This window comes from Telopea speciosissima, chromosome 2 (assembly GCF_018873765.1).
Source record: "Telopea speciosissima isolate NSW1024214 ecotype Mountain lineage chromosome 2, Tspe_v1, whole genome shotgun sequence".
In the NCBI taxonomy this organism is placed as follows: Eukaryota; Viridiplantae; Streptophyta; class Magnoliopsida; order Proteales; family Proteaceae; genus Telopea; species Telopea speciosissima.
In genome coordinates this window covers 82885757-82899151 of record NC_057917.1, presented here as the reverse complement: position 1 = coordinate 82899151, position 13395 = coordinate 82885757, and the positions used below count along the sequence as shown (strand labels likewise).

General features: G+C 40.2%; 1 protein-coding gene across 1 annotated transcript; it reads right to left on the bottom strand.

Annotated features, from left to right (window-relative positions):
- Positions 1-311: 311 nt before the first annotated feature.
- On the bottom strand, positions 312-13133 carry LOC122649835 (probable serine/threonine-protein kinase PBL8). The gene is made up of 7 exons (XM_043843081.1): positions 12877-13133; positions 12662-12799; positions 11128-11465; positions 10883-11018; positions 7894-8030; positions 7649-7772; positions 312-1018 (listed from the first exon to the last, which is right to left on the bottom strand). Exons 2-7 carry the CDS (start codon positions 12723-12725, stop codon positions 561-563), a joined length of 1257 nt encoding a protein of 418 aa, XP_043699016.1. The 5' UTR covers positions 12726-12799; positions 12877-13133; the 3' UTR covers positions 312-560.
- Between the last annotated feature and the right edge of the window lie 262 nt (positions 13134-13395).

The following is a 13395-nucleotide window of genomic DNA, read 5'->3' as shown; positions in this document are numbered from 1 at the left end:
AAGGTACTAAAATTTACAGTTCTCACCTCCCAGGGCAGAGTCAAAATGTTGATATCAGGTGAATGATTGGGCTGGATCAATTTCTTTTCTCTGATCCCCCTCTCTCCAGTATAAAACCTCTATGAAATTGCAACGGACAACCATTCTGAAATAGTTGAAATTTAACAACCCAGTGAAACGCTAATTCCAAGCCACCTTACCCACGAAGAAATGGAAATAATTATTATATCACAACAATATTATTCTAAATAATGTGCACCAACCATTTAATACAAGGAGCAGTGGATACAGTTACAGGATCAACTGAAACATCGAGCAAATGGATCAACTGATGCATCAAGGAAGGCAAAGAAAATATTAAGTCAAAAGCAGATGCAATACCAAGAACATGCATACATGTATCTTAACAAGCATTATCCATTCACATACTGCCATTTGAACAATAAGCACACAGAAATTGATATCAAACACATTTTTGACATCTGATCATTCCACAGGAGGGGTACCTCGGAAAAATAAGCACACAGAAACCTGCATCACACAACACTTCTAATACTTTCTCATCTCACCCTGCATGCTGCAGGGCCACCTGGAGAACAATTGGGGTTCTGAGACCTACAACCAGCGGCAACGTTGCCTGCAAACTTGCGGTGCATCTGATTGTCAGGAAGACCCAAACTGACTGGACCCTGTCTCGAAACTTCATTTGCACCACTGCTTTGCAGGGGCTCCAATGTCTCTACCACATCACTCATGAGAGGCCTTGCTTTAGGATTTTGGCTCAGGCAATAGTAAGCCAAACTGCACGCCTTCTGTGCAGCCCTCACTGAGTATTGATTCTCCAATCTTGGATCAATTATCTGCAGCAACTTTCTTCTATCATTAAGTTTTGGACGTGCCCAGTCTACCAGGCTCTGCTCCTTGCCAGGTCGTGTTTTGTCCACAGAACGCCTACCTGTTAACAGCTCAAGAAGAACAACACCAAAGCTATAGACATCACTCCTGGCAGTCAGGTGACCTGGTCATTCAATGGAGACAAAGTTCAGTAAAACAGTAAGCATTGCCAATGTATTGAACAGAACCATAGATATGGATGGCTGGAGTAACCAAGGATTGAGCATAGTTCAAAATTTCGTTGAGATCTCGAGATCTCGGAAAACTAGAGACAAGTTATTATATGAAACAAAAAAAAATGTAAAAACTCAATCGAGATTTCGAATATTTCGAGAATCTTGACTTCCTTAGTACTCATAGAGTCATAGTATTGTATTGTTGGGACTTGGGAGTTAAGACGTGGAAGACTAGGGTAGTAAGGTGTCTATGACTTATGTACTATTCATTGTACTTAGGTTGGGTGTCTATGCGATATGCATTGTGAACACTTCATTGTATCTTGTGGTTTGTAGTAGAAACTTTAAATCTTTAACTATTTCTTAAATAATTATTCAATATTATGTGCATAATTTACTTGTTTTACTTGCCAATTATGTCTTATATCATTCAAACAATGTGTAGAATAGGCAATATTACATTAAGGGTTCGGCATTTACTGCCAACCAAGGTGCAAATCCAAAACACCAAATTGGGCTCTCTTTTTTTTTTTTTCAATTCGAACCTTTAAATATGTTTATTAAGCCTAAAACAAGCTTACCTTAAAATTCCGGAGCCAATTATGGCCATATGCCCACCAAAACATAATTCTGAAACATAAGAAAAAAATATACTGTCTCGCCGAGATCTCGGAAAACTCGACCTGGTCGAGACCGAGTTTTAGAACCTTGGGATTGAGAAATAGATGGATGAACTTTTCAAACATCACACAACAATTTCAATAAAACAGCAAGTATTGCCACTGTATGAAATAGAACCTCAGAGATGGGGAAGGCTTGAGCAACCATGGATGCTAAAATGGGTGGATGGACTAGTCAAAAATCATACCAACAATTTCAGTAAAACATCAATCACAAATGTATGGAACAGAACCTAAGATCTGGGTGAACCAACATTTTGTTCTTTTCTTTTTTTTTTTTGGGATAAATAAGGAATTTATTAGGAGGAAAAGAATGGAAAAGGACAAAAAGGGGAGCCAAAATCCACCCACAACAAAACAAAAAATGAAGAAAAGAGAAGCTCACAATTTCCATTAAGGGCTTAGATCTCACTTCACTTGGCTTCCATTGGATTGAGATATTTGGGCATGACGTTGCCAAGGCCAGTCAAACTGCCTCCCCATCCAGTCGACAACAGTGGCATAGTCCCCTTCCACTATAAAATTGTGGGTGCCAATAGAGAGTAACATTTAATCCTGGTAACAGCTCAGTCCGGATTGAGTTACCCCAGGGTGGGGTCCCAACTAAGCTCCAATAACCCTCCATCATCCCTAACTCCCCCATCTCTGAAGGCCCTGGAATCCCTAGCAAGCAATCATCCAAATTGAGCAGAAGGAATCGTGCAGGTAGGCGAGTCCAACTGGCTAGCTATTGTGCAATGCTACCAAGTACCAAGGAGCAGAAACAGTAACCTGGAATCAATCTCGAAATAGGTAGCTAGAGGAGTGGAATGACAATTTAAGTCCTGCTCATCACTAAAAGCAGAGATTCCATAAAATACAATTGAGTGATATGGATATCCTAATACTAGAATTTGGTAGAGGGCTAGAAGCCATGTATAACTGAAATGCTATTTTATCGTTGAGAGATCCATTAGGCTGCTCAAGTTAAGTTTAGGGGGGAACAATTGGTATCAAAAGTTCAAAACTTAGAAAAGAATAAAAATGCTTTAAAAAGACAAGGATCATATGAAATATATCCGTACAAATTCCCACCATTAGAAAATTCTTAAAATGAGGAACAGGAACCATAGAAATACCCCAAGACTGGATCTTACTGAAGGACAGATGGATGAAGAAAGTTTATTTTTAGAGGATCATGTAGCTAATGTTGATTTTGGAGAAAACAGTACTAGCGATGTCATTAGAGATGACATGTAAAGATGTTGAATTAGGTTGTTTTAAAGAGGCACTGAGAAGGATGAGAACAAGAAAGGCCTTTGTGCAAAATGTATCCAAATTGAAGTTTAGAAATGCATGGGAGACAAGTACAAAAAGATCATTAGGGGGGGCTGATGCGCCTTTAAAAGTCTTTCTGCAATGATTAACCATGCCATGACCTATACCATGGAGCTATTCCCACGCTGAATGCGACTTAGTAAGAACATGTTTCAGAGCGAACTCCTACTCCACAAAAGCATTTAGAGGGACTATTTCACTTCCGGGTGGTGTTAAACTCTTCCTGTAGCGTTTGCTTCAGATTCAGCTTATGAGTGGGCTTATTCCAATGCTTTGGGAGGGGTCTCTCAACCTGATCACATACTCGTTTTCAAAGATACATTGGGGTATTTCCCAAGAGGTAACACCCTTCTACGAGAAGAAAGCAGCACTTTCATGTAACATGCTATGGTCTCAACGCTTTTAATACCCATAGTTGGGCATTGCGCTTTTTTATCACTCCGTATTCAAAGAAACCTTGCATGCCGAGAAGGGCCTGTCACTTTCTATGATATGAAGAAAAGAGAGTATTGATTGGTATTTTGGCCTGCTATAGGCAATGAATGGACCTTGCACATGGTGCACAAGAATAAGAACCAGATGTCGGGTAATTTCCTTGATAGGCTGCTAAGACTTGGAAGGGGATCTTCCTCTACTGAATAGTCAATTGATGATCCAGGGTCGGTACCAAAGATTGCAACCGATTCCCCAGACCATGGCAAAAAACTTGCCCTGATCTGCTGTCCAATCCACATACATTCATTCCACTTGGTAAATGTGGCTTACCTGGCTCTCTGTCCGCCTCTCTGTTATTGATAGGCAGCAATCTGTCATAGGCCTTAAACATGTCTAATTTTATTATAACAATGTACCCCAACACCTTTCAAGGAAACAGCCTCCATAGAAAGTGGGGTAAGGCTGCGTACATATATGCCCCTCCCCAAGACTCTGCAGTAGCGAGAGCCTCGTGCACTGAGTACGCCCTTCTCATTGTAGCCCAGCTCCATTCTATCCAGATCCAGTATTAACTCAGAGGCCAAAGAAGTGTTCTTTGAAATATTCCAGCCTCTGGAGGCAATGGGATTTTCTTTGGACTTCTATAACCACTCCCTGGGCTTTCAATGTGTGTCCACAGTATCCTTCACTGTCTTGCTCAACGAGCCACCCATGGGTCACATCGTACCCTCTTGGGGGCTGAGGCAAGGTTTGAGAGACCTTACCTGTTCATTTTATGTGCCAAAGTAGCCGGAGCGGAGCAGTCCATCAATTCGTCTATCAATCATTTACTTGTATTGCCTACGTTAGGAGAGCAGTGAACGGAGGAAAGAAGAATTGTACCGAAGACTTTCTCTTAGCATACAAGACAGAGTTCCCTGCACCAAGGGGAATGGTGACCAAAGTCATCTTGAGAGTGAAGGAAGAGATCGAAAGCCGTCTGGCAGCAGATGCATTCAAGGTGCAAGGTATGTGTAGTGGCTTTCAAAAGTAGTACCCATGAAAAAGAAAAATGGTAAGATACGAGTTTGTGTGGAATTCCGCAATCTTAATGCAGCCTCTCCCAAAGATGAATATGTCATGCCCATAGCAGATCAGTTGTAGTGCTGTCGCTCCTGGAGATTTACTCTTGTACAAGAGAGACTGCCGGCACTTACGCAGATCCATCCATCGTTGATAAACAGACGGTACGCTGGGCTGGGAAGGAGGGCATTCAGGTGGGGTAGCCTGGGATGTAATTCCCCATGTTGAACTATGGTGCCATTATTCCTACTTCTGCATCTACAGGATTGCACTTTCACCCAATATAGGAAGCGGCATCCATTGATGATTGGTTACACAATGGTGGTTCTACCCGCTAGCAAGTCAATTCAAAGGTTGACCTGTCTTCCACGCTTAATTCTTATGACTACTTACCCGAGATCACTGCTTGCCTGCCTATGCTTGCTGCTTCTTGGTTGCGGAAAGTGATGGATTGTTTTGTGAAAGAATTTTTGGGCCTATCAATAGTAGAATTTGTGCTTGTGGAAATTATCGAATAATCGGAGATGAAAACGAAGACCCGACCTTTTGCGAACAATGTGGAGTTGAGTTTGTCGATTCTCGGGTACGAAGATATCAAATGGGATACATCAAACTGGCATGTCCAGTAAGCATTATTTGGCCTGGTCCCCTTGCCACTTCCTACTCTAACCCGTCTAATGACCTACCGGTCTCCCCTTGAATCTATTCCATCTTCCATCAGGAATAGTGGGGAGAAAGAAGGCACATCAGCTCCTACCTAAAAATCAACAGTGAAATCCAAAGCTGTAACAGTCAGGGATCAAGTTTACGAGCCATGCTATGAAATATTGGGCACAAGTGATTGAACAAAAATTATGATTAAGATAAAGAGTATACTAAAGTGATTGAACATCAGAAGTGTCTAGATGGCTCAGATGGTCCATGGCGCTACATCAATTTGATTAGAAAAGTCAGCTCCTTTGCTCATAAGAAAGCTTTCATTGCCCTGCCGAATGAGATCTACAACTCTATAGTTGATGAGTTGCCCTGCCCCTTTTTTTTCTTTTTGGGTGGGGGGGAATTGGGAAGGGAGGGTAACAGGCAAACATTGTATCTGAGTCCTTATCCCTTTATGATTAGTCCTGATTGAGTCTCCTCAATTCGGCACTTTGTATTTGTATCATGGACATTGTACTCTCTCTTTTGCGACAAATCTACTTTTTACTTTTATAAAAAAGAGACCAAGGTCTCAGCATGCCCTCACCTAGAAGTAAACTAACATGCCTTCCAATAACTGCCACATGGCAGTTCAAGTAGGGCTGAAATGTCGTGTATAGGTGAACCCCAAGGACTTCTTGTCACCTGTCAAATTTCTGTTCAATCTGAGTTTGCCAAGTGGCAAAACAAGGTAATGAAAAAATAGATACTACCAAGGGACTACAGTCGGGTGCATGGACATAAATGAGAGGGTATGCCTACATATGGGAGGATACATTGAACTGAAATTTAACATGTGGCAAATCCACATAATTTCCTAGACATTCAATGGTCAGAATTTCCAAATCATCTATCCACATGGCAAAAGACGCAGAACGTACTGGTCTGCTCCATGGTGAGGGAGTGCTGAAATCTTTTTTTCATTAATAAAAAAGATTATCAAAAAATGGTTTGGATTTATGTCAAGGAACTTGATGGTTAAAACTACTTTTTGACTTGAGCAAAAGATGAACACGCTATGGCAGAAAAAAAGATCTTCACATGGCCTATACTACTTATAGGGACCATCTGGTGGTCCTAACAAAAAGAAACAAGTCTCCGATACACAACTGAGTTTGAGATATGCACAATTCATGGTAATTAATGGAGGCAAAAGGAACGAGTCTCCAGTCCCTTTGTATTAGTTCTGGGTGATTTGACCAAGCATATGACGGACGTTCGAAATTCATGTTGTTTGCCAGTAATCCAGTTTTGAGAAGTCAGACCCAAGAGGAAACTAATGCCAAGCCCAAACCATGGTGAATTTTGTGAGAATTAGAAGCTTTTGAGGTAGGGAACTAAAATAATAGGTATGCAGTGCAATCTTAGTAAAAAAAGAGTAGATGTGAGGAAATAATTAAAATTGTTGACCAACAGATACCAGCCAAAGCACCCGTTTTTAATGCACAGCGGAAGAAACAACACACGTAAAATCAACACGACTGATCTATTGATGTTGAGAAAGGAAAGACTGGAAAGGATTAGAACAAAAAAGCCTAATCCAAAGTCATAAACTGGAGGTCCAGAACCACAAACTAACAAGGTGTGAAAAAATCAATTGAGATGGTTATCAAGGTTTCAAAAATTGGGATTGGACTGGCCATATCAGCCGATTTGGATCAAAGTTGGCTGAGGCCAACCCCCTTACAAAAACCAGAGTCAGGACATATTTGAGCCGATTCTTACCAAACTAACAAGGTGTGAAAAAATCCGTTGGGATTGGATTGGCCATATCAGCCACTTTGGATCTAAGTTGGCTGAGGTCGATCCCCTTGCAAAAACCAGAGTTAGGACACATTTGGGCCGATTCTTACCAATTCCGATCTAATCCGAATCAGAATCAGCCTGAACTGATTCAGATCCCAATTCTGGTTTCTAAACCCTGATGGTTATGTTATAATTGAAGACAAATAATTACATCAATGATAATATCATACAAGTGTTAGGGAATAAAAGGACAAGGAATAAAATATAAATTGATTGGGTTAAAATAGTGAATCAAGACATGGCATGGCAGAACAATAATATACATGGGCCAAAGTAGTTGGGACAAGGCTTAGTTGAGATGGGTTCAGTAATGACTAAATTTCAGGAGATAAACCAAAAACATGGATAATTATACAAATTAGCTCTGCAGTGTCTGACAATAGCTACTACATGACAAGATCAAGATCTCAAAGAAGTGAATTAAAAATCCATGGATTTGATAATAATTCATCTGGATAATTTGAAGCAGAACCAGAAAGTTAATATTATGCTGACTGCAAACTCTTTTCAGACATTCTACAGTTATGGACAGGAGTCGTAACTGACAGGGCAAGCAAGTATACAAGGGTCAAGAAGCCATACCAGTCATTACATATTCAGGTGCAGCATAACCATATGTACCCATCACACGAGTTGATACATGAGTCTCATCACCTTGCGGTCCAGCTTTGGCAAGCCCAAAATCTGAAAGTTTAGCTGTGTAGTCCTGCAAATCATAGGGGACAAGTTCAAAGAAACAAAATAACTAAATTTTTTGCTCCTATGGGAAAACAAATGCCATGAGATAGAGGAATGAGGGGGGAAAAAAAAAAAGATAAACCACTAACAGAGTCCAGTAGAATATTAGAGGTCTTGAAGTCCCGGTAGATAACAGGCCTTTCTGCATTGTGAAGAAAAGCAAGCCCTTTGGCAGCTCCAAGTGCAATCATCATTCTTGTCGCCCAAGATAATGGAACTGCTGCCTCTGAATGCCTCAAGCAAAAGAAGAGATTTCAATTTGAGTCACGACCAACAATCCCACCCACTTAGTTTGAGTGATGTAACTATGTTATGACAAAAAGTTACCAACAATAAATCTCAACTCACAGAGAGAGAGAGATTTAATTAAATAATTAAACAAACAAAAGTGCAGAGGGAGAGAGTAGTGATTTTGAATTATAGAGACTCATAGGAAACACCCGTACAGTAATGAATCTTCAATATTTGTTAACGTGCCATTTGATGGCATATAACCAGAACCTCTTAAAGAAAACAACCTTATAGCTTTGCAACCCCTTAGTTCACCATAACACCCACCCGCATCAGAAATATTGTTTTGTGGTCGGTCTTCCAGTCAGGCCTCTTCAGTGCCAAGTCGGCTTAGGATCTCATGACTCATGAGGGCCCGTGGTCCTACTAAAGCTTGGCACTATATGGTCTGGTTGAAGAAGCATACCCCCACCATAGTTTCACTGTTTAGAGGATGTTCTCTCGCTGTCCCCCAACTCAGGCTCTCCTCATTCACAGATAAATTCCGATATCCCTCCAATGCTGCCTTTGTTGGAATGCTACTAAATATGTGGATCAACTATTCTTCGACTGCCCCTTCTCCTCCTCAGTTTGGCAAGGCCTTCTGCCCAAATGTTGTCCCCGCCATAGAAGGGTTTTGCCCTTTGAAAGAGACTGGATCTGGGTGGATATGACCTTTGCGAACAACTCTTGTTGTGACTCGGTCGGTAAGCTTGCTTTCGGTGCCGCCATCTACCATATTTAGCTTGAGCACAATCATAGAAGATGGTCCTCAAAGTCCAGATCCTTTCAACAGATTTGGGATCTGATCTTATTTGATGTGAATCATAAGCTTGTTGCTTCTCCTGTTAGAGGCGCTAATACGTCTCATAACAGACTGATTATTGATGCTTGGAGTCTCCCCCCTTCTCTTCTTCAAACTCCTGCCTCCTCTTCCCCCCCCCCTTTTGTAATGGCAAGGTCTTGCTCTTTGCATTGTTCTTTCTCCTTTGGTAATGAATTCTTTTATTCACCCAAAAATATTCCATGAGTTAACAACTTAACATTGGCCTCAACACACAACCTTTGCGACCAATGTTCAAACCATATTGTTAGGAGCATGCAGGCATCTTTTGGAAGATGGCTTCCATGATAAAAGGTTCCAATAGTAAGTCCAAATGATTCTTGTAAGATTGCAGAAAATTTTTAAATTTGGAGAAGGGAGAGAGGAGGATGGAGGTTTTTTTATGGATAACAAGCACTTTATTTCAAAAGCAAAATCAAATGGTAAATGGCCCAACGTAACAAGAAACAGGGATAGAAGTCTCATACAAGATCCTTAGTTTCACGATCCTTTGTCTAGAAATTTCATCCAGTCTCATTAACTGATCTAGCCTCACTAGGATGAGATTTCGAATTTAGTGGACTATTAGTTATAGAAGGCTTCCTATATCAGATGCGAATAACTCCCTGGATCTTATTGCTCACTTGCATCCGCCCAATAATATTGCCAGATTAGCAGTCAATCCCCGCATTACTAAAACCTTAATATTGGTCCATATGGAAATTACAGAAGCTCAGGCCTAACTCCTACACAATTCAGCCCGAGTAGTACTCCCTCCCCCCCCTACCATTCTCTCCTCATTCTAACCATACCGCTCACTCCTTGCTGCCCCAGTTTCCCAAGAGAATATCACTAAAATCCGCTTAAAAGGCCTATTTAAGGGCCCAATTTGGGATCTGAATAGGCTGCCTAGGATTAGGGGACAGGTGAGAGATAGTGTTGACCCAAAAAATAAAATGAGCAAGCGATGGAGAAGACATTCAGCTTAAAAGGGGTTATAGAGATGGGGAGAATCATGTGACTAGGGGAAAGATTGAGAAGAGGATTAACCGCAAGGACAGAGTCACACTTGTAAGGAAAAGACAAGTCAGATTCATAACGACTATGAAAAAATACAAGTCCTCCGCTAACCAAATGCATGCACCAATCTACTAGTTTAGCATATCAAAATAGATCATATAGCTCCTATCTTTTTATATTTTTCCTGTTTTCTCAATCATCAAAAAAAAAAAATGCCTTAACAGAATAATATGTACTAGTAGCTTTTACATGTGTCTATACCTGTATTTCATGGTCAGCATACCCCCCCCCCTTGAACTTTTTCAAGTAAGAGTTCAATAATTGTGGTTGTAAACACAAGGAATCTCAGCAAAAGAGGTCTGTGCAGGCTGTGCAGCTCTTGTTCTGCAAGAGCAATGCCCTTACACTACTTGATCTCCAAGCTCTTCACATACTGTACAAGACTACAAGTAAATTGCCTTGGTCATATCTTTGTAAATGCAGTGTTGATTGCACAGCAGCAAATGGTTGCCACCATGCACTAGTTGTATATGCCTTCATACCATGTTACTCCAGCCTAGGGTAAGTTATTCACTTATCCCTCTTAAAAACTGCATTATTTTTCTTTAGCTTTAGTGAAGACTCATTAAATGGCAGTGGATTCTTCCCACCGACAAGAATCATGCCATAGCGAAGAATTATCTAAGTTAAATACCAGTTTTGGCCTTGAATGCAATTCTAATTCATCATCCATTTTGACATTGTTCTCAACTACAACCACCCATAAAAATCAACTATGACTATTTTTGACAAATACTAAACATTTCCAAAACTTTAAATTTAAAAGCTCAGGTCTCCTAGCTAGCTCAAAAGGCTATTTAACTAATGCAGTTTCAATGTAGCTTATAATGATAGGGAACATAAATTCATTAAAAGGAAAAATAAGGAAGAAAAGAGCATATCATGGGAGAAAAATAAGTGCATACTTCGGAATAAGTGATTCTCCAGGCTGCCTCGAAACATGAACTCATATACAAGTAATCTATGATCATCCTCACAACAGTACCCGATCAACTTCACCAGATTTGGATGCCTAAGCTGCCCTAGAAAATTGACCTCTGTCTGAAGTGTAAAATACATGAAACAGTCAAGGAACTAAGAAAACAAAAATCATATAACTAAAGAAAGGAAATGGATACCACCCCAAAAAAAAAAAAAAAAAAAAACTTACAAGCCATTCTCTATGACCCTGAAGACCTTCTTTATTAAGAACTTTGACAGCAACAGGGAGAGATTTGAGGCCAACCCTCACATTCTCATCTATGTATCCCTTGTATACAGTCCCAAACCCACCTTCACCAAGGACGTAATCTGAACGGAAACTCTTGGTAATGGTTTCAAGTTCAAAGAGTGTGAAGGCTATCACATGGGTGTACAAAACTGCATTCTTTCTGGAATCCTCAGTGTTGCGAGGGGTAGAAGGATCACTCAAATCCGAGAAGGAATGGTTGTACTTCTTATCAGAAGGAGCATTATTACCAGGCAAAGGGAACATACGAACTTCCTGAGCTGTAAAAGGATAAGAAATGACAGGTAAAAAGGGAGTTTCAAGGCAAGAACAAAAGAAATGAAGCCTAATTCAATCTCAAGAAATGTAAATGTTTAATACCCATATTTATTCGATCTGAAATTCAGTTCTATTCGCTCTCCACCCCACCCCACAAAAAAAAAAAAAAAAAACTGAATTTTGACCATTCTTTTCAAATCAAATTAAAACTGAATTTTTTTGTTTTGATTTACCTTCAAGTTCGAATCTGCTACCCATGTGACAACCATGTTAATGCATGAGCTTTAAAATTAAAACTAAAAGAGGAAATAAAAGGAAAAGTTATGGATCACCAAGGATGATCTTTCGAAGTTGCACTCACAGAAAATGCCCCTATTTCTAGGATGATGCTAGCAATTCTAACCATTAGATAAACAAGTCAAGGATCCCACTGGCGATGTGTCCAATTTCACCCTCAAATTTAATCAGTTGCCCTCTCATCAAGTGGCATACTCCCTTAAATGTCCATGCACCCCTCATAATCCTGGATTTTTTTTATAATTTGTTTTTCCACCTAACCAACTTGGATGAAATTGAAATTTGACATGTGGGCAGGGAACTTTAAGGTCAATCTGTCAATAAAATTTGAACGGAGCTGCCACCTAAGAGGTGTTCCACAGCAGCACAGGAAAAAAAATATCTACCTGCAAGTCTGCAACTTGAAAATCATGAATTTGAAATCTGAATCCACAAAACCCGAAATTTGAAACCTGAAATCCTAACCTTAAAACCAGCCATCCAAGAGACATAAACAAATGAAATGATGAAACCCATGAAAAACCAACAAACCTTAAACTTATATCCCCATGAAATCCCGTAATGAAAACCCCATATATGATGGGCCACATGGTTTAGATAGGCCACCGAGTTTGGTAGGTGGCACATCCGGTTAATGTCCCATTCACACTCCACTGTCACATTGCCAAATTGTCAGTCCACTTGGCCTGAAAACATTTTATGGCGGGGAAATAAAAAATTATGGGAAAATATTCCTTTACATGGTCCAGTTAAGACAAGCTATCTTAATTGGGGAAAAAAAACGAGGAAGGGTAGGAGATGATGATGGAGGTGAAGAAATGGTATAATGCGTGCACAAAATGAGTACCAACAAATGAATGAAGGAAAATGAAATCAGAACGGAATGAATTAACGCTTTAACCTTGAGCATGGGTGTGAGCATGAGCAACGACCGCTGATTCTTCCCTGGTACCGCAATTGCCCATCTTCCCGTTCTTGTGGCTGCGCCCTAACACTGAGTCTCATTCTTCGCCACCTCCCTTCTTATTATGAATACTCCCTCAAAACTTTATAATGAAATACAATCATAGAATGTAAGTATTATACAAACCCAGTTGGTGCTATTTGACCCTCTACCTCTCCGTCTCTGTGAACGGTGTGATTTCCGCTCTTTCCCCCGTATTTCTTACTCCTTTACGGTTAACTAGCTAAAAATCGAAACTTCCCGTACATCCATTTCTTCTTCTTAGCTGTTGGAGAAGATCCATTTGTAAACAACAACTGAAATAACGAAGAAATCTTCAGAATGTGAAGCCGGCGAGCTCTCCCCTCTCCGTTCGTCACTTCTACTGACGAGATTCAACAAATATGTGAAACCTCCACCCAGAAAAACGAGCCAGATGATTAGAGGAAACAAAACTCGTAGGCCCATTAATAAATGAGTATATTATTAATTAGAGCAACCCCTCATTTTTAAGACAGTAGACAGCTAAGCCCCTCGTTTTTCACGAAATAACATATCCCCCCTTATCTTTGTCAGCCAAATTTGTGAAAACTAACATCTATGCCATGTGGCAAATGACAACCCAAAAACAAAGGCCATGTCATCATAAGAATTGATTCTATCATTCCATATATGGTAGTTTAACAGAGAAT

Bases quoted from the DNA above. Each gene is read 5' to 3' on its own strand.
- LOC122649835 (XM_043843081.1), bottom strand. From the start codon at position 12,725: ATGGGCAATTGCGGTACCAGGGAAGAATCAGCGGTCGTTGCTCATGCT. The intron at 11,019-11,127 runs GTAAGTTTTTTT...TTTACACTTCAG, and splicing joins AGGGTCATAGAGAATGGCTT to ACAGAGGTCAATTTTCTAGG. The intron at 1,019-7,648 runs GTATGGCTTCTT...TTGAATGACCAG, and splicing joins ACCTGAATATGTAATGACTG to GTCACCTGACTGCCAGGAGT.